The 21,902-nt window shown below is 34.4% G+C and overlaps 1 protein-coding gene across 1 annotated transcript; it reads left to right on the forward strand.

Moving 5' to 3' along the window:
- Positions 1-3,729: 3,729 nt before the first annotated feature.
- On the forward strand, positions 3,730-21,697 carry LOC140438937 (uncharacterized). Its single transcript, XM_072528573.1, has 3 exons — positions 3,730-4,675; positions 11,063-11,433; positions 21,491-21,697. Exons 1-3 carry the CDS (start codon positions 4,308-4,310, stop codon positions 21,661-21,663), a joined length of 912 nt encoding a protein of 303 aa, XP_072384674.1. The 5' UTR covers positions 3,730-4,307; the 3' UTR covers positions 21,664-21,697.
- The last annotated feature ends 205 nt before the right edge of the window (positions 21,698-21,902 follow it).

A 21,902-nucleotide genomic window follows, 5' to 3' on the forward strand; every position in this document is an offset into this window, starting at 1 on the left:
AGAGGCCTTTCTTCTTCATTTAGTTCAGAAAAAGTAAACCCAAAATTTAAGTATTCTTGAGAAAGTTTTCTTGATTTTCTTTTTGGAACCACTCGCGCCTGTGCACTTGTTGATGCTTCACTGGTATCTAATGCTCGCTTACGCCCAGTTAAAAATTTATCCATTATTTTGTATAAATTTATATTTACCTACTGCTTGGGAAATCTTATTATAGTACCGCTGTGGCGTACAAAACCGAATCTATATAAAAAAAGTTACAAAATGGAATTTTGGAACGTAACACCGTCAAATGCAATTAACACGCAAACTAGAACATACACGTTCACAATAAATTTAACAGGTACCGAAAAACTGACTAAACTAACCCGACTAAGACTGGTCATGGTCAGAACTGAGGAGTGAGGAGAGGAGATGCAGACGATCGGGAATGTTCAAAATATCGGAACTGCAAGCAAGCAATTTAATTAAACCCAGACTATGAGACATGTTCACCCCTAAGAATTACGTTCGGGTGTAACAATTCATTGGAACGAGGTGTCGAGTAAAAACAGGAGTCACTCCATCGCGCTTCAATGCTCCAGACCATCCCTTTCCCCCCTATAGCACTTTGATTCGCGATAGGGGCAGAACTATCAGCCAAATGCTCTTCATGTGGGAGTCCTGGGTAATATAACTCCAACATGGTCTCCTAACCGAATTCAAAACTCAGGACAGCGCATTGTCGCTATAATCCTGTTATCTTACTGTGGCTTATCTGCGAACTAAAATTGCTTACTTGGGCCTCAAGTCTCCGCTCTGAGCTAGGCTCAGTTCGGCGACTTGGTGCTCAATGGGTTGGGCCCTACGTGCCCGGGTTTTTAATGGTTTTTGTTATTATTTTTCTGTGGCTTGCGCCGGTTTTTGTTAGTAGTTTTTTGATTTTTTTGGTGGCCGAAGCCGTTTTTTGTGTGTTTTTTGGATTTTTTTTGTAGGATACCTGAAACATAAAATCAGAATTAGTGAATATTAGTATAATAATTATTTACTTAAAATTAACTGTGTAACACGAGTTTTTTGAGCTACGAACTATCTTCTCGGTGCGTTGTGTTTATTGTTGTTTGTAGTGTTTTCTCTCTGGTGTTTTGTTTTCTCTCTGATGTATTTACTGATTTTCTCTCTAGTATATTTGGTTTTATTCTACTATTTGTTGTTTGGGTCCCTTGCGCTTCCATCTGTGGAAAGCGTCGTATCTCATGATCTCTAGCAATATGTGACTAGGGTGGTTCTCTATCTGCGCGAACTTTGTTCTTGCTTTTTCCTTCATTATGTTGACTGCTTCTCTTATGCTGCTGTTATGTGCCGCTTGTATTTTCTTTTTTGTTGTGTTACATATGTGTCTCCATGCGAGAGATGCATATGTTAGTATAGGAAGAATTATACTATTTATTAATCTCATTTTGGTTTTTATTCTGAGTTTACTTTTTCTTCCTGCTAGGCCTCTTATTGATGCTCTTGCCATGTTGGCTTTTTGTATTGTAGCGTTTACGTGTTTACTAAACCTTTGTCCATGATTACTCCGAGGTATTTTGCTTCGCTTTTTTACTCGATGGGATTGTCTTGCACAGTCACCTGTTCTTCTGGTCGTTGGTGCCTCTTTTTGAAAAGTATAGACTGTGTCTTTTCGATGTATGTAGCGATTTTCCATTTTAAACTCCATTCTTTTATGTCATCTAGCGCTGTTTGTAAGTTGTTTACCGCTATGTCTACATTTCTGTGCGCTGTGTTGTCGGCATAGAGGCTTAGTAATGTACCTGGTATTTTAGGTATATCTGCTGTGTATATAGTGTATACTAGAGGTGGCAGTACCGCTCCCTGTGGCACTTCAGCCTCCGGGTTCCCGAGTTCAGATAGGTCTTTGCCTATTCGAACTCTGAAACTACGATTGCTCGAGTACGAAGAGATTGGTCTTGGCATTGCTCAGCTGTAGCCGTATCTTCTCATTTTGTAAATATCGGAACTTCTCGTAAAGAAAGTCGATCGGTTTCGAATCGGTGTTGCCACATATCAATAAGTTTATTTATTTTCTGTAATATGGTAATTACAGTAAGAGTACTGTAAGTTTTTTGTCAAAATATAAAGGTACATTATTATTGAATAGATATATTGTTATTATGTTGTTATTATATATTATGTTGTTATTGTATATTATATTATATTGTTATATGTTGTACGAGAGGATGCGCGATCAAAATAATTACGCAAAATTGGGTCGCAAATGGTAAAAGGTTAAGAAACGCTGCTTTAGCGTAATGAAGGTTTCTCACTTAAAGCAGTTCGGTCTTTGTTGATTCATCGATATTCGGTAGTTTAAGTGGGGTTTCACATGACTGTGGTTTTTTCATGACTTTCACACTAGATTGTTTAAGAAATGTGAAGAGGTCAGTGGATGGAGTCAGTTTGGTTTCAAAAATGGACTTGGCACGAGAGAAGCGATCTTTAGTATGCAAACATTGATACAGAATTGTTTAGATCAAAGAAAGGATGTTTTTATCTGTTTCATCGATTACGAGAAAGCATTCGATAATGTAAAACATGAATTGATGATAAAATACCTACAAGAGTTGGGATTGGATGCAAAGGATATAAGAATCATTGCCAATCTGTATTGGAATCAGACAGCAACAGTACGTCTTCAAAATTCCAACGAAACAGAAGATTTCTCCATTAAAAAAGGAGTAAGGCAAGGTTGTATACTGTCTCCAATGCTGTTCAATTTATACGTAGAAAAAGCCTTCGCAGAAGCAGTGGAAGACTCTAATAAGGGTATTAAAGTTAACGGCATATTTATTAATAACATCAGGTATGCCGATGATACAGCCATAGTGGCAGATAACATCGAAGATCTTCAATGCCTTTTGAATGATCTAACTCTTGCAAGTGAAGCTCGGGGTTTGAAAATAAATATCAAGAAGACAAAATCAATGATTATAAGTAGAAATGATTACCCCAACGCAAAGATATATGTCTCTGGAGAAGAAATCGAACAAGTCAGGCAATTCAAATACTTGGGATGTTTGCTGAATGAGGGTTGGGATCCCGAGAATGAAATAAAGAGCAGAGTTGAACAAGCCAGAAATGCTTTTTTGAGGCTTCGTAAGTTTCTGACTGATCGCAAATTGGACTTCAACCTCCGATACAAGATGCTTCAGTGTTACGTGTGGCCTGTTCTCCTGTACGGAATGGAAGCATGGACGTTAAAGGCCAGTTCCATTAACAAACTTGAAGTGTTCGAAATGTGGTGCCTGCGTCGAATGCTCAGAATATCATGGACGGACAGGGTCAGAAATGAGGAAGTACTCAGAAGAGCGGGCTTACAGGATAGGGAACTTTTTAATTATGTAAAAAGTAAGAAGACTGCATACTTGGGGCACATTATACGAGGAGAATGATACACTTTTCAGCAACTGATACTCGAAGGGAAAATAGAGAGTAGGAGAGGTCTCGGACGTAAAAAAATGTCATGGCTGCGCAATATTCGACAATGGACAGGAATCCACAGCTATGAAATGCTTCGCAATGCTGCTAAAAACAGAATTATTTAATCCAGAATATTTAACATCTCACCTGACAAGACGATGTACGGTGGACGCCTACGCAGAAATGCATGGCACCTTAAGAAGAAGAAGTGGGGTTTCAGTGTCATCATATAATGTTCAAGTGTCACATTTGGGGTAAGAAAAAGATGTTAAATCGAGTTTGAAATATGTTATAATAAACAAAGTAAGAAACCTTGAACTATGGGTAAAGTTTTTTAAAGGCTCTGTACATATATTTTAAAATTAACTCCAATGGTATATAAATTTTCTTTTTGTCCATGTATAATGACTTTGGTGGTGTTTTAATGAAGAAATTTCTATATCAGCAGGGTGTGTCTTCTTAGACCTATTTGCATGCTTGCTTTAGGTATTTTTTGGATAACATCTACTCATTACTAAGCTGTTTCTAATTCAAAGGATGTGCATTTCAGTAACACCGAAATTACTACTAAGAGCTTTGGCACAAATACTTACGCCTTTTCCCGGTAGTCGAATTTTATATGGACATGTGTTGTTTTTCAAATAAACGCTTCAATTGCATTAGGATAACATCAAAAATAGCTTCAAAACAATATTGAGATACAACAAGAAACTGTGAAGTGAATTGATAATAATCATTTTAATTGAAGGTTATAACTTACATATAACGAAATCTGACAGATTAGAATGACAATAATATTTTACTAATGAGAACTATTTGTTTACATTTATTATTTTAATGGATAAATTATTATGGATGCCAGAGAATCAACAGAAGACAAAATAATAATATTAGACAGGGGAGACTACACTACGTGTACCTTAAACCTCCAAGGAGCTACAATTGTTTCCTGGAGGATCAACAACGAAGAACAATTGTTCATAAGTCGAAGATGTCCATTCTCGAAGTTTAAAAACATCCGAGGAGGAGTTCGTTTGGTATGGCCACACTATTCTTTATGGAGCTTTGGAAGACGACATGGGTTTGGTAGAGATATGTTGTGGAAAGTAGTGAAAGGACCTGAGATTTTACTCAACGGAGATGTGTTTGTCGACATTGGTGTAACAGCAAATCAGTACACAAAGTCTATGTGGAACTTTGATTTTGAAATGCACCACAGGTAATTGTATTCATTTAGCTAAATTTTTCTTAAAAATATTAGATTTAAAATTTAAAATTAAAAATAATACAATGACTGACATAAATAAACGTCAAATACAGTCGCCTAAAAAAACTTTCAAAAATTGTTCGTATATTAGTGAAATAATACATTTTGGGCTTGTAAAACCCATTTTGTGTTATCCTGAATACTTTTTTTTCCTAGTCACCAAGAAAAAAATATGAAAGTTACTTGTATTTAAATTTATTTGACCCTCACTGACGATTTTTGTTTAAATACGACAATTTGAAATGATAAAGTGTGTTTCCATTAAAAACTTAAAAACTATAGACAATGGCGGCAACCTCCAGATAAACCTCTGGAATTAGCCTCATGGATTAGGATATTATTATAGAAAAATGAAATCAAATGTAAATAACACATGGGATGATAAATCTAAAAATAACAGAAAAACTTTAAGCAATATATCATTTGATAATTTTACAGAAAATTTAAGAGAACATTTCCTATATTAGAGCAGTGTTTTAGGCCCTTTTCATGTATATATAGAAAATTATACTTCAAATGTTATAAAGGTAAGCTTAATGCTATCAAAATCGGTGAAAATCACAAGTCATTGATGGCACTCTTCTTATTCATTGCTGTTTTGGTTTTATATAAAATAAATCTAAAAATTTACAATCTAGTTAAATCAATCAGCGACGTCTAGAAGAAAGTAAATCGCTACAAAAACCGAAAGCAGTCCAATAAACTTTCTATAAACTTCGAAGTTGCATAGATAGAAGCTTTTCATTTTAAAATTTCACCCAATGTTGTTTTAAGTCAAATAAATAAAGCTACAGTCACAGTATCTAGAAAAAAAATCTAGTCTAATAAAACTATTTAAATTGTGGGAATTAAATCATTGACTTAAACAAAATAATAGTTCATGTCCAGGAATGGTAATCAGTATTATTATGTTTTTAACACTGTATGGCAAAACGAGAATTTAATTACCAAAAGATGGAGGGACTATATTGTATTTTCTACTAAAAAGCCAGCTAAGCCAGATAATCACATTGAATCTTACATACCTATATATTGTAACGTCTTAATCTTATAAAGATCAGGGCGTTAAGCAACACTACACTGCTGGAAGAAACATCTTCTTATGGTGCCGTGCACCTATAGTGCGTTGGCGAATTATCTTAAGGTCAGACGTCTGTCTTTTGCGGCATGCAAAAGTTCGCCAGTGTTAGTTACGCCTGTCCAGTTCTTTATATTTCGCAGCCACGACATTTGTTTGCGACCTACTCCTCTCTTGCCCTCAATCTTTCCTTGGATAATTAGTTGAGGGATTGCGTATTTTGGATGTGGCTCAGGTATCCAATCTTTCGTGCCTTGATCAAGCTGAGCAATTCTCTCTCAGTATTTGCTCTTCTTAGGACTTCCTCGTTTCTCACCCTATCTGTCCATGGTATGCGGAACATTCTTCGCAAGGTCCACATATCGAAGGCTTCCAACTTGTTAATGGAAGATATTTTCAACGTCCATGTCTCCATGCCGTATAACAATATGGACCATACATAGCACTTAACCATTCTGTAACGGAGATTGAAGGAAAGATTGCGGTTACAAAGTAGCGGTTTAAATTTAAGAAAAGCTTGTCTTGCTTGTTCGGTACGGCATTTTATTTCTTGTTGAGGATCACCATTATTCCCAAGTATTTGAATGTTTTCACTTGCTCGATTGTAGCATTATCTACGTGCAGTTGTACTCTGAAAAATGCGCCCTTTCTTATTGTCATGCATTTTGTTTTTCCAGCATTTATCTTCAGGCCATATGTTTTTCCTGTGGTGTTTATTTTATTTAGTATCAACTGCATATCATGTTCGTTATCTGTGATTATTGCGGTGTCGTCAGCGTAACAAATGTTATTTATCGGGTACCCGTTGACCTTTATACCACAATCAGTGCCTTCAAGTGCCTCTGCAAAAACATTCTCCACGTAGAGGTTGAACAGCATAGGAGACAAAATACACCCCTGTCGCACCCCTCGTAAAATTTCGAATTCCTCTGTGTTTGTTGATTTGTTCAGCCTCACACGTGCCTTTTGATTCCAATAGAGATTCTGGATAACTCTTATATCTTTCTCATCAATATCAGCATTGTGTAGCATTTTTATTATTTCATCGTGTTTTACGGAGTCAAAAGCTTTTTCGTAGTCGAGGAATGTGATGACTATATCTAGGAAGACTATATCAAGGAAGAAACTAGGGGAGAAATTCTTCGAATATCCCCAAGGATATTCAAGAGAAAAACGCCCACCGTTTCATCCATCAGAATGGTGCTGTGCCCGACTGCTCAGCCCTGGGTTCGTTCCCTGTTCATTCTCTTCCCAGACCAATCCCAGAAAGGTACAGGAAATTAAAAAAAACTAACGAAGTCATGGTAAAGGTATATATATTTAAATTATTATGAATGTGAAACAAAAATAAATTTTTAAACTGAGACTCAAAGATTCTGCCGGTATAAAGTAATTTAAGTATAAAAAAGTACTCAGCTTTAGTTCGTTCTGAATTAGTCGTTTAGTTCTCCAGGAAGGGTTCCGGTCTTTGTGGAAGTTAGCCGCTGTCGGTAGTTGTTGGTTGGGTTAAGAGGGGTTGTTGGTCTAGATTATAGCAATCATTTATGTCCCCAGGTTGGTCACCATATTCTGATGCATCAGTGGATTTAAGGTAGTATGGGTGGTTGCTGATTGTTCCCCAAGGTATTGTGGTTGGCTATTATTTGCTTTTCAAGGTAGTGTGGTTGGCTATTGCTTGCTCCCCACGCCACGGTAGTGTGGTTGCCTATTTCTTGCTCCCCATGATAGTGGCCGTGTATACGGCTAAGACACTAACCAATTTGTGTGACTATAGTTTCATTGGCAGAATGATTGAAGTGATATGATTGAAAAGAGCTAATAAAAATTTGTATCGGTTTATATAGAGTGGAACGGCTACTAAAAATATTTGTAATTTAGTGAGGTCGCTTTGGAATAATATAGTACGGGGGACAAGTACCAAGCGGAGCTTGGTGTTACGTTCAGTTGGTCGATTGGAACATTACAATCTTTAAGTTCTTGTATACTAAAACCTTGTAGATAAAAAAGAGAAAGATTACATCCCAATGAAGTAAGAAGTTTTTACAGTTTTGATGAAAAGTTTAAAGAAAATAAAACTCTTGTAGCAGATAGCAGTCCCTCTAAGCTTTTCAAAAATGTTGCAAAAAATGCAAAAAGATATATTATATATAGGTAAACTCGTAGAACTAGACTACGGGCATGGCCAACCAAATTTTTTTTATTTACTTTGTTTTTATCTTGAATCTCTTTTATTAATTTTATAATTGTACAAAATAAGTGTCGTAGACGGTGTCACATTACGTAATAATAAAGAAATCTTGTGTCGCTTATACAGTTCATGTAAGGATATATAATTTAGTATATAAATATACAGGGTGTCTTAAAAAGGTATGTCATAAATTAAATCACGCATTCCGGGGACAAAATAAATTGATTGAATCCAACCAAAAAAAGTTACAGCCCTTTGAAGTTACAAAATAAAAATTGTTCTTTTGCATTATCCCCTAAAATACTTAGAGACTAAATAACGTGTCCTAATAAAAATGGACACGTTACTTTCTTATTCTGAAAGCATTTTTCATACAAAAGAAACAACAAAATCTAAGTGCACAGAAAAATTGTAAGGGGGGTGTGCATCCCCCCAAACTTTTGAGTACGTTTAAATCAAATAAATTTTGTGGCATCATTAGTTTAACAAATTATTTTTAGAACTTTTTTGCCTCTTATCACTTTTTCGAAAAACTAGTTTTTTCCTAGTTGGCCATAAAATTACAAATTAGTTTCTACGGATACAATAATTACAAACAGTTCCATCAATAATAGTCAATAATTTGAAGCTATCATTTATATATGGATAAGATTAATATTATTGTGAATGGAGTAACCGTCAACAATATTAGATATGCCGACGATACCTTAGTGCTTGCTAATTGCGGAGAGGACCTTCAAAATCTAATGAACAAAATAAAACAGACTTGTGATCAGTATGGATTAAAACTCAACGTTAAGAAAACTGAATATATGATAGTTAGCAAACAAAATTATATACATGATGACGGTATGAAAGTCGGAGATGCCACACTGGACACAGTAGAGAAACTTGTGTATCTCGGCAGTAATATCAATGACAGCTGGGATCCAACCGCAGAAATTAAAAGCCGAATAGAACAAGCCCGAGCTGCATTTGTAAAAATGAGAAATGTACTTTGCAGTCACGATCTTAGCATTGACCTTAGAGTTCGAATGACATCTTGCTACATATTTCCTGTCCTGCTGTATGGAGTGGAAGCGTGGACTCTAACTGAGGCTATCCTTAAACGTTTGACAGCCTTTGGGATATAGGTATACAGACGACTACTGAAAATAAGCTGGGTTGACAGAGTTAGAAATGAGGAGGTCCTTAGACGGCTGAACCAAACAACACAACTGGTCAATATAATAAAGAAACGCAAGCTGGAATACTTCGGTCACATTATGAGACACCCTGAAAAATATGATCTTTTACATCTAATCATTCAGGGAAAGATCCAAGGTAATCGTGGTCCTGGTAGAAGAAGAACATCATGGCTGAAAAATCTAAGGCAATAGTATGGAAAATTAACTACATCGTTATTTAGAGCTGCTGTCAATAAAGTCACGATAGCGAATATGGTAGCCAACATGATATCCAATGATCGATAACGGTCATGGAACTAAAAGAAGAAGAAGATTAGTATTAAAAATTTTGATATTACAATGGCCTACACATTTCCGAAATAGCAGATATGCATTTAACTTTGGGTAAGTTGGATCATATTAAATTATGATTTCAATAAACTATCCGGAATATCGTAGGTGAATGTCAAAGAAATAGTGTAGCAACCGCAAGGTGTTATGCAGTAAAATAACCCAATCGAAATACACCTGATAGACTTTTATTTCTGACCATTGATCGTCGTTTACGGGAAATGGGTACATTCCAACCGCAAGTTGCTGGAAACAGTGGTCGTCCAATAATGGATGAAACTGATGACGACATTTTAGAAATCATTGAAGAAGTCCCTGGAACAAGTACAAGGGTAATAGCTGCTAAATTAAATGTTTCTCACGTAAGTGTTTGGAGGCGTTTGAAGGATCCGCTGTCTAAACCATATCACTTAACAACAGTTCAAGAGTTATTGGTTAAAGATTATCCTAAAAGGATTGGATTTTGCGATTGATTGTTAATGGAAAACGCTCGAAATGTTAATTTTATTAGAAATATTTTGTTTACCGACGAGGCTACCTTCAGTAGAAATGAAATAACAAACCATTATAATAAGCACATTTGGGCCGACGAAAATCCTCACGCCAAAAAAACGACTCATCACCAAAGGACTTTCAAAGTTAATGTTTGGGCAGGAATTGTGGGTAATAATCTAATAGGCCCAGTATTTTTGTCCAACGATTTAAATGGTGATAATTATTTGCAGCTCTTGGCAAACGATTTCCAAGAGTATTTTCAGAAAGTGAATATTGCAATAAGGCAAAATATGTGGTTTCTACAAGATGGCGCTCCACCGCATTACAGTAATGAAGTCCGGGAATACCTTTGCAGTCAGTTTCCTAGTCGGTGGATTGAAAGGGGTTGTGACGCACTTATTTCTTGGCCATCCAGAGGTCCAGGTCTTAACCCCATGGACTTTTGCTTTTGGGGGTTTATGAAAAAGAAAGTGTATTCTGTAACAAAAGAGGACGATCAACAATTGAGGGTTACAATAATTGAAGCTGCAAATCAATTTCGTCAGAAAAATAGGGCATTCGGTTTTCCTTATTAAAACGATACCGAATGTGTATTCAAGAAAATGGGGGTCATTTTGTACATTTATTGTAATATCATATTTATAGAGGTAATAGACATTTTTTGTACTTGTTAATTCATTTAAGCCATTTATTTAGTTGCACGTAATTTTTAAAGGTTAATGAAAAGGACCGTAACTCAATAAAAACTGTTTTTTGAAAAAAGTGATAGGAAGCTGAAAAATTTTAAAAATAATGTGTTAAATGCTTTCAAAACAAGAAAGTAACGTGTTCATTTTTATTACAAAATGTCAAGTAGTTTAGGCGATAATACAAAAAACAATTTTTATTATGTAACTTCAAAGGGCTGTAACTTTTTTTGTGTACACTTTTGTACTAAGTTAAGTTGGATTCAATCAATTTATTTTTGTACACGGAATGCGTGATTTAATTTATGACATACCTTTTAGAAACACCCTGTATATCATTATCTACACTTTTAACTCGTTTTAACTATATTTTAGAATAACCCTACATTCAAGTCAACTCACAATGGCCTATACCGTTATAAATCCAAGTCCATATTTCGACTTTGATTTCCACATAAACCTTCAGACCTACGTGAGACTAACAGACGTTAGTAACCTGCGAATTGTAGGTCTTCAAAATTTCCCTTACGATGATCAGCTTATAACAGACGGAACTTGTATGTTCATAGAAAAATATAAGGAAATTAAGGTTCAAGGAGAGTTTGATAGGATCTATCAAGAGGTGCCGAAAATAGTAAATTGTTATATGGAAGAAAATAAGCAGTTAAGTATATCTCTTCATAATCTGCCAGATTTGGGTTTTTTCAATCCTGGGCCAGAAAAGACGAAAACTATGGGTGATTTGGGTGAGTACAAAATGTAATATACACTGTGTAGTTGTTTCTTTTCTACTTGTACTGTGTACTTATAATTGGAAACCGAAATATATGCAAAATGCATTTTTTTGTAAATATGGCATATTTTACACAAATTTCAAACTTTTACAAGAAATTGCCTATATCCGCTTATCTATAATAATAAAGAACTTTAATGACATTTCACAGGTATATTCTGTAGGTCTAAGGATAGGATCTTATTTATTTTTCATACCCCTAACTGGTCAGGGTGGTTCACCCCAAACGTTTTTTTAATTTTTTTAAGAAATTTTTTTATTTTTATGTTTGTATCATGTGGCATTAAAAAATACATACAGCCCTTAATTTTCACTCCTCTATTAGTAATATCCTTTTTCTAATAACAATTTTACATATGTATTCGGTAGGTGTGAGAATAGGTCGTAATATATTATTCATACCCCAGAGGGGTAAGAGTGGTTCACTTCAGACATTTTTTTTTATTTTTTGGACAAAATTTTTTGCCATACTCCTTCGGAACGGCGTGACTGATTTTTATGAAATTTTCTATGTATGTACATTTGGTAGGTCTGATAATACAATCGGTCGTAATATATTTTTTATATCCGTAAGGGGTAAGAGTGGTTCACTTTAAACATTTTTTTTATTTTGTTTACAAGTTTTTTATTTTTTTATGGTGTGGCATTAAGAAATACAATACCCCTTAATTTTCACCCTTTTATTACTAATTCCAATTTTTTAATTGCCGTATAAGTGCCACATAATTAGTTGCCATACTTCTCCGATACCGCTTTTAATAAAATTTTTGTATATTCGGCAGGTATAACAATAGGTCGTAATATATTTTTTTAAACCCCTTAGTGTGGTTGGTGGTTAATCTCATTTTCTTACGCATAGTTTTATTTTTATTTTTTTATGACGTGGCGTTAAAGAATACATAAAACCTTTAATTTTCACCCTTTTATCATCAACCTGGATTTTTTAATAGCGAAATTAGTGTGGCACAGTTATTAGTGTCACAAAGTTAGTTGCCACACTCCTTCGAAACGGCTTGACCTCTTTTTATAAAATTTTACATGTCATCATCATCATCAGCCGTTTTGAGTTTACTGCTGGACATAGGCCTCCCGTAAATAATTCCAATGCATTCTATCTTGAGCAACCTGAATCCAGTTGTGCTTGATGTTATCTGACCACCGTGTTGGAGGACGTCCTCGATTACGATAAGTATCGCGTCTAGGTCTCCATTCCAGAATTTTCTTCGTCCATCTTCCATCTTTTAATCTGGCAACATGCCCCGTCCATGTACATACATTTACATGTATATTCAGTTAAATATACTATTCATATACTATTCGGCTAACTTTTTTACAAGGAGAGTTGTTTTCATTCAAATCAGTTGATGCAGTTATAAATCAGAAGGTTGTAGTCAACTATCCCACAGAGTTTTTGAATTCATTGGAATTGCCTCGTAGAAGGAACAAGATTTCCCAATAAAATAATACACAAAGTGTAATGTATTCCTCTTTAGGACTGTTGGACATAACATAAAGCTACTTACGATAGGTTTTATTATTTTATTAAGCTTTATAAGAATTGTATAACTTAACCTTAATTCAGTTCACATGTAGTCCATGACCTAAATCTATTGTCATGTGTGGTTGTCATGTCACTGCTGTCACTTAAGGTTCCGTTTGCCAAGTGCAACGTTGCCAAGTATATCCGTACATGAAAACCATACATAACACGTCCCCTTTAATAAAAACAAAATAAACAAAAATTAGTTCACATAATAATATCATAAGTACATAAATAACAATAATTCACAAATATATCAATAGGTAAATCTATCAGGAGGGCGAATGACTCTACCACTTCTGGAGGTTTTCAAACCAGGTGAAGTACTGTATGATGTAGAAGGTACATTAATGTCATTGATGGGTGATGTTCTATTAGATGTTGAAGGTACATCAATATCTTTGATAGTGTTATTTGTTTTACAGTCCCTTGTATCATCAGGTACATCAGGACAAAGAACTGCTTTCATGTTTCCCATACTTGTCCTTCCAGTAGTCACAATATCATTTTCATGACTAGTTTTCACATATGCTTGCTCACAATTTGCATTTGCATGTTGCTGTGCTTCTGACCGTACAGGTCTAAGATAGTGTCTATTACGTCTATAAGCAGTATCATTTACTTTAACCATGTAATCCCTTGATCCTTTCTTTGCCATAACCACTCCAGGGTTCCATTTCCTTTTCTTTTCTTGAAGTAAAATTTGTTGTCCTGATTTTAATTCTGGTAACCTATTTGTTCCTTTGTCATAATAGTGTTTTTGTTTTCTTTGATTTTCTCTCAATTGTGTAAAATATCTTTTATTAGAATGTCTGGGCTTTAGAAATTCCATACTGACTGGTAAGTTGGTTCTGAAATTTCTTCCAGTTAGCAACACACAAGGAGCAGGTAAATTTTGTTTTGGAGTTGTATTATAATCTAATACAGCTAGAAATGGATCTTTCTTAGTTTGTACAGATTTTAAAAACAAGTTTTTTATTGTTTGTATTGTTCTTTCCACCATGCCATTGCTACGAGGATATTGTGGACTTGATGTTGTTACTTCAATATTATATATACGGACAAAATTTAAAAATTCATGAGAGCTGAATGGAGGACCATTATCAGAAAATATTTCACAAGGCAGTCCATTAATAGCAAACAAATTTTTTAATTGTGTTACAACACTGCTAGCCGTTTTGTTCATTAGTTTATTAACAATTGCAAACTTCGAAAAATAATCAACCACAACTAAAAAATCTTGTGAGGCTACTGTCATGAAATCAATACCAATTTTTTGCCAAGGTATTTCAGGTACATCATGTGATTTTAATGGCTCCCTATTGTTGCTCTTATAGCTCATTTGACAAGTCAGACAGTTCAGAACAATGTTTTCTATATCCATCATCAATCCCGGATAATAAATTGCTTCTTGAGCCTTCTTCTTACATGATACTACACCCTGATGAGACTGATGTATAACATCAAGAAATTCACCCTTCAATTCTTCAGGAATAATTAACCTTTTTTTATAAAATAATACATTCTTTAATAAATATATATCATGTCTGTCAGACCAGAATTTTTTCACCTCAGAAGGTACAGAGCTTTTATGCTCAGGCCACCCATTTAAAACATAATATTTAACTTTTTGTAAAGATGGGTCAGTATCAATTGCATTTTGCAATCTTTTTTCATTTTCTTTTGATGTTGCTACAATAGAATACACTTTTAAATTATTTTCATCATCTATAAAATTTGTATTTATGGTTTTATTCAAAGGATCTCTACTTAAATTGTCAGAAACTTTGAGATTTTTACCAGGAACATATTTGAGTGAAAATTTATATCTCATTAATTGCATTGCCAGTCTTTGGATCCTAGGTGACATTTCATCTAAAGGTTTTTTTAACAAACCTAAAAGAGGTCTGTGGTCTGTCTCTATTTCAAAATCTATGCCATAAAGATAGAATGAAAATCTTTCACATCCATACACTATACCAAGAAGCTCCTTTTCAATGTGGTTATACCTCCTTTGGGTTGGAGTTAATGACACTGATGCAAATTCAATTGGAAACCCATCTTGCGAGACCATGGCCCCCAAACCATATGGGCTGGCATCAACAGAGAGTATGGTCTTCTTGTCAGGGTTAAAATAATGCAAAGTAGTGGCTGACGCCACAAGATTCTTTAGTTTATCAAAACATGCCTGTTCATTATGTCCCCAATGCCACTCATTTTTACTAGAAAGTAAACATCTTAGAGGACTAGTGTGTTCTGACAGGTTTGGTATAAATTTTGCAAGATATACTATGGTTCCCAAAAAACGTTGTAATTCTTTTTTATTACTTGGTGGTGTCATTTTTGTAATAGCTTCTGTTTTATCATGATCAGGTAAAATGCCAATATTACTAATCTGATGACCTAAAAATTTCACTTTTGTTTGACAAAATTTAGATTTTCCTAAATTCAAAGTTAAGCCACTCTGTTTAATTTTTTCTAAAACACATTTCAAATTTTTATCATGTTCATTTTTAGAACATCCAAAAACCAAAATATCATCAAAATATGTTATTGTTCCTGATATACTATCTAAAAGTTCAGACATATATTTTTGAAAAATTTCAGGTGCACAGGTAAGGCCATATGGTAATCTCAGATATCTATAACGACCAAAAGGTGTAGTAAAAGTACATAAAAGTGAACTTTCATAATTCAAAGGCAACTGAAGAAAAGCAGATGACGCATCTAATAATGTGAAATAATTAGCCCCTGAAAGCTTAGCAAATAAAGTATCTTGAGTAGGAATTGGAAACCTTTCTCTTTTAACATATTTATTTAGATACACAGGATCCATACATATTCTAATATCAGATCCCTTATTTTTCGGAACAACTACAATAGGATTTTGCCATTCTGTGGGTTCACTAACTGGTACAATAAGGTTTTTACGTACCATATCATCAAGTTTATCTTTAACTTGGCTCCTTATAGCCAGTGGAATTTTTCGTGTCCCACTTATGAATGGCACTGCATCACTAGATAAAGTTATATTAAAATACCTGTTGACCTTTCCTACACCTGAAAAAATGCTCTTATAACCATTTATAATATGATTTGTTTCATTATCTATCATACTAACACTAGGCTGATCACAAACAATTTGAAAGTCTCTTGCTGCCTTTAGGCCTAATAGAGATTTTTGTTTATCATTATCTAAAATATAGAACAGACAATCTTTAAATATTTTCTTGAAAGAGCAAGGTATATAAATTTTACCAACAACATTAATAACATGTCCAGTATAGCTAGATAATGAACTATTAGTATTTTCAAGCATTTTATAATCAATATTTAAATTTTTAAAATCACTACTGTTCAATATATTGACTTCACTTCCAGTATCAACTTTTAAAATACTCTCTTTACCATTAATAATGATTTTTTGGAACCATTCTGAAGAGTTCGGATTAATTTCATTAACAGTCCACACTAGTACCTGTTCATCAGTTAAATCAGTGTCAGAATTGCTACAACTACTATCGTTATCATTGATTTCATGGACTTTGTTGTTATTATCAGGACAAAATTTACGGTAGTGTCCTTTTTTGTTACACAAAGAACAATATCTGAAAAATGCAGGACACTTACCCCTAATATGCTGAAGTCCACATTTATAACACTGAATATAATGGTTACCTGTATTTTTGTCAGTAACTTTGTGGCTTGTAGACTGCTCCTTCTCATACTTTGAACCATACTTTGACTGTCCTGTAGATCCAGGTCTGTTTTCTTCATTTCTTTTCTTCACAACACTAACACTTTCACTTTCTTTGGATATTTCACGTTGAGTAACAGCACTATTTTCCATAGCCCTACAGATGTCTATAGCTTGTGCTAGTTTTAAATCAGCACATTGTAATAATTTTTCTTGAATTCGTAGATCATGTGTACCCAAAACAATCCTGTCTAAAATTAAAGTATCCTTTTCTTTAAACTCACATGTTGATGCCAATTGTTTCAAGGCAGTTACAAACTGATTGATACTTTCATTTTGTAATTGATCTCTTTTAAAGAATTTAAAATGTTCATAAATTAAATTCTTAAGAGGGCTGCAGTATGTATCAAACTTACACAAAACAACATTGTACTTCTGATCATCTCCAACATTTTCATACTCGAAGGTATTGAATATCTTTAGCCCTTCATCTCCCAGATGATTTAGGAGAATAGCGATTTTTATGTGGTCTGGTTTTTCACTTTTGCCGGAGGCTGTTAAAAATAACTGGAACTTTTGCTTCCAAAATTTCCACTCGTGAGAAATATTATTTCCTTGGAAACTAAACGGTTCTAAGCCTTTACAAGTACCTGTCATATTGATTCGAGCACAGTATAGCTCCTTTACTTACATATATTTTTTATAGGCTTTTGTCACATGCACCGGCTTTTAACACAACTTAACCTATCGTCACTTTTCCGCTGCCACCATGTAATGTATTCCTCTTTAGGACTGTTGGACATAACATAAAGCTACTTACGATAGGTTTTATTATTTTATTAAGCTTTATAAGAATTGTATAACTTAACCTTAATTCAGTTCACATGTAGTCCATGACCTAAATCTATTGTCATGTGTGGTTGTCATGTCACTGCTGTCACTTAAGGTTCCGTTTGCCAAGTGCAACGTTGCCAAGTATATCCGTACATGAAAACCATACATAACACAAGGGAACATGGAAATCTCCTGATGGCGCAACCAGATAAATCACATTCTAATACTGGATGTCAGAAGCTACCGAGGTCCAAACATAGATAGTGATCACTTTCTTGTAATGAAAAAATCAGAGAAATAATTTCAAACTTAAAGAAAGATAAACATATGACACAAGACATAATTAATGTTTATAATCTGCGCATTGAAACTGTTGCAAGAGAGTATAGGATGCAAATAGATGAGAAAATAGAGAGCCTGGAAGAGGGGAAAAATGTGGAGTTTTTTGGACCAAATGTGGAAATATATTAACTAAGAAGGCATCAGAAATGTTCTGGAAAAAGAAACAAGTTAGACAAAATGACTAATTTGACGAGGAGTGCCAAGAAGCAACAGAAAACAAAAATAGAGCACACCTAAAGACAAATCAAGCTAGATGCATAAGAAGAGCAAAGGAGGAATACCAGACCCTAAGAAAGGAAATAAAAAAGTACATAGAAGAAAGAATAGGCGATTGGAAGAAAAGCAGTTAGAAAACATAGAATAACTAAGAAATCAAAACGAAACTCTAAAGTTCTGCAGAAATATAAACACAATGGGTAAAGAGTTTAAGCCAAGAATAGGGAGCTGTAAGGATAGAGAAGGAAAATTTCTAAGTATATCCATGTATAGTAGTAATCAATGGTCTTGTATATTATAGTGCATGTTTGCTGGTTTAGACATACTGTAAGAATGGGATACGTTCTTCGATTAATCATATTCTATTTCTACTGATACCTCATACGTTGCTGTACGTTATATCATTTTCAACGACATCTCCCCAGTATGTTAATTGAATTTGAAAGAGAAGAAGAGTTTGAATATACGGTGTATAAAAAGCAATAGTCTGAATGTCATATAGGTGCTAGATGGTTTGGACACAGTTAAAAGCTGTAGCCAACAGATGGCGTGAGAATGCGATTTGTCTGTCAAAAATTAATCTCATTATTTAATACCGTAAACGTCAAAATAGGTCCAATAACAACTGAGGTATGACGAAATGTCGTTTTGAGAATACCACCATCTTTATTTTTTTTTTGTTAACCTATTTCCTCTCCCCATGACGTGACATTCGATGCAACACGCGACATTCGACGCAGGACGTAACATTTGATGTGAAATGTCGCGTGAAATCACGTGAATGACGTGACATTAGACGCAACACGTGACATTCGATGCAGGACGTAACATTTAATGTGAAATGTAACATTAGACACAGGACATAACGTTCGACGCAGGACGTGACATTTGACGTGAAATGTCACTTGAGATGACATGAATGACATCTTTGCGTTCGTTTTTTGTGATAACATATTCATTAGCCCATCCTCTTCCGTTTACCGCTTCATACGTAGTAATTGAACCAATAACAACTAAGATACGACAAAGTGCCGTTTTGGCAATGTTGCTTTGTTTTATTTTCTTGTTGTCATATTCGATATCCCACCCTCTTTTATTTGACGTCTTATACGTCAAAATCGGACCAATACCAACGGGGATACAATATAGTGCCGTTTTGACAATGTCTCTCCGTCTATTTTTTGTGTTAACATATTTGATATCCCCTCCTCTTTCATTTAATGTGTTACAAGTAATCTGACTAATAACAACAGAGAAACGATATAGTGCCGTTTGGCCATTGTCTTTGCGTTTGTTTTTTGTCTTTGCATATTCGTTATCACCTCCCCTTTCCATTGATACCATGCACATTGTTGACCGTTGAGCCGTTTAGACGTTACAAGCTTAGTGTCCTTTTGGCAATACACCGCCATGTTTTTTTCTGTGTCTACATATTTTTTGAGTCCTCCCCTTTCCATCGATACTTTGCACGTTGTTGTACGTCAAGCCGATTCGGCGTTACAAGTTTAGTGTTCTTTTGCTAATGTCGCCATTTTTGTTTTTTGTGTTAACGTATTTGTTATCCCCTCCCCTTTCCAACGATACCTCACACGTCACGATCCGATGAGCCGTTTTACCCCCGCCACGAAATGAGCCAAAAACGAGCAGAATGGACCTTAGCGATTTCTTATGGGATTTAACATGGGAAAATAGAAAGAAATGTCACAGTCCCTTTACTGATACGGCCTCAATATTTAACTGATGGGCTGAATTTTTTGACGCAAAATTTAACGGCCATTATATCTAAGAAGCAGATAACACCGTAGTAGATCAAAATGATTGACATCTATTCAACCCAAACGAAAGACCACCTACCACTGAAGAGGTTGCCCAAGTCATTAAAAAGTTTAAAAATAATAAAGCATTAGGAACTGATTGTATAGCAAAATGAGACCATGCTGTGTGAATGTACATTGACATAAAACGTAAAACATTAGAATTTAACATTCAAACCCATCACACATTCGTCGACTTCAATGCCGCGTACGACAGTATAAAGAGAACAATACTATACCAATTAATGCGTGAGTTTGGTATACCAGAAAAACTTATCCGATTAACGAGAATGACAAGTATAACTTAGAAGCCAGCGTTAGGATACAGAGAGAAAATTCTCGATCCATTGATATAAAAGATGGACTCAGACAAGGGAAAGCCCTGGCTTGCCTCCTATTTAACATTGCCCTGGTAAACACTGGCCTTTAATACACAAACGAAATGAAACATACTTAAACACTTTTAGTGGGATGGGTATTTATAAATATATGGGCTTTTATATATAAGTAGCTGTATGAAATTAAGAAATTTACATTAGTTTTATTTATGGTTTTCGCGTCAAACAGTATTTAGTACAACAAAGTGCATTATTTACAGTGTAATTTTATTACGTAACCCATGACTTCGTTAATTTGTTTATATTGTGATGCCAAACTGAGTGCTTAAGCTCAGCTATATCCTAAATTCAAGTTAATAAAGTTGGGAAATAGAAAAAGTATTTTTCCGGGCTTACTCTAATAGTGTAAATAACTATTTTCATTTAAGACAAGTGCAGGCCATTATCAACGCATGTTTTGGTAAAAGAACGTGTGAATAAGCTTTGACTTTTTGTTTCAGATATTTTCTAAAAATAAATTTTTAATCGATCACCATGAAAAGATACATTCTTACCTTTAAAAGTATAAAAAAAATTTTAAAGGTCCAATTCAAAAGGTCATTGGGAAATTCCAATTTAAAAAGTGACTAATATTACTTTTACCTAGTTTTTGTAGTTATATTGTAAATTTAACATTTGAAGTAATGAAAGTACTGTTCCACGGGGGCGCTATATTTGTCGTATTTATTTATAGGTGTCCCGTTTGTTTCTAACAAAAAGTACACTATGCGATAAAGTTTTATAACTGTTAAGTGACAATGTGGTAAAGACAGCATAGAACTTAAAGCTTTAATTTACAGCAATTTTGTTCATGTAACATATCTAACTTTTGGGCTTAACCTTGTCGCGGAAGAAATAAAAGGAAATTTTTTAGAAACAGATTCCACTTTAGCAGCTCTGGAGGAATGTAAACGCCTTGTTCAAGTATCTAATTTACCTCAGAATCTAGAAAACCTAACTTAAATTTTAAATTTCTTGTTGAGCACATAAAAAAACTTTAAAAATAAAATTTATCTCAACTTTGTCACTAACTTTGTCAAATGTTAAGAAAACTTTTCGTATGGTTAAAGAAGACGTAGTCATATCTGTGGAAAATAAATTGCAATATGTTTTAATCAAAAGGAAGTCTTAAATAACGGAAAATCAAAGAAAAAATAAAGAATATCTACATTGTGTTTATGTTGTTTCAGATGACGATGAATGGAAATACTTTTTGTGCTTCGAACCTGCCCATGTGTCTAGTATGGTGCGACTCGGAAAAGGTGAAAGTTGGAATATGTCTGTTACTATGGAAGTAAGAAGAACTGATGAGAAGGAAATTCAGTACAAAAATTTCTACGATTACTTTGACGACTACTGCTAAAATCACTGTAATATAAGAAATAAAATATATACTATATTTAACATAGCTAATTTTATTTTAATATTAAAACAAATAATACATTCAACATTTTTTTTTATTAGTAATGCTGGTTTCTAAACTGTTTTTAGTTTTCTTCTATCACATCGCATTCGTTTTCTATTTTTGTTACTATTTTAAACTTGGTGATCAAGATTAAGCATGGGCACCTCATAAAGTGTGCAAACAGTATGTTAAGAGTT

The sequence above is a fragment of the Diabrotica undecimpunctata genome, chromosome 1 (assembly GCF_040954645.1).
Source record: "Diabrotica undecimpunctata isolate CICGRU chromosome 1, icDiaUnde3, whole genome shotgun sequence".
In the NCBI taxonomy this organism is placed as follows: Eukaryota; Metazoa; Arthropoda; class Insecta; order Coleoptera; family Chrysomelidae; genus Diabrotica; species Diabrotica undecimpunctata.

Bases quoted from the DNA above. Each gene is read 5' to 3' on its own strand.
- LOC140438937 (XM_072528573.1), top strand. From the start codon at position 4,308: ATGGATGCCAGAGAATCAACAGAAGACAAAATAATAATATTAGACAGG. The intron at 4,676-11,062 runs GTAATTGTATTC...ACTATATTTTAG, and splicing joins GATTTTGAAATGCACCACAG to AATAACCCTACATTCAAGTC. The intron at 11,434-21,490 runs GTGAGTACAAAA...ATGTTGTTTCAG, and splicing joins GAAAACTATGGGTGATTTGG to ATGACGATGAATGGAAATAC.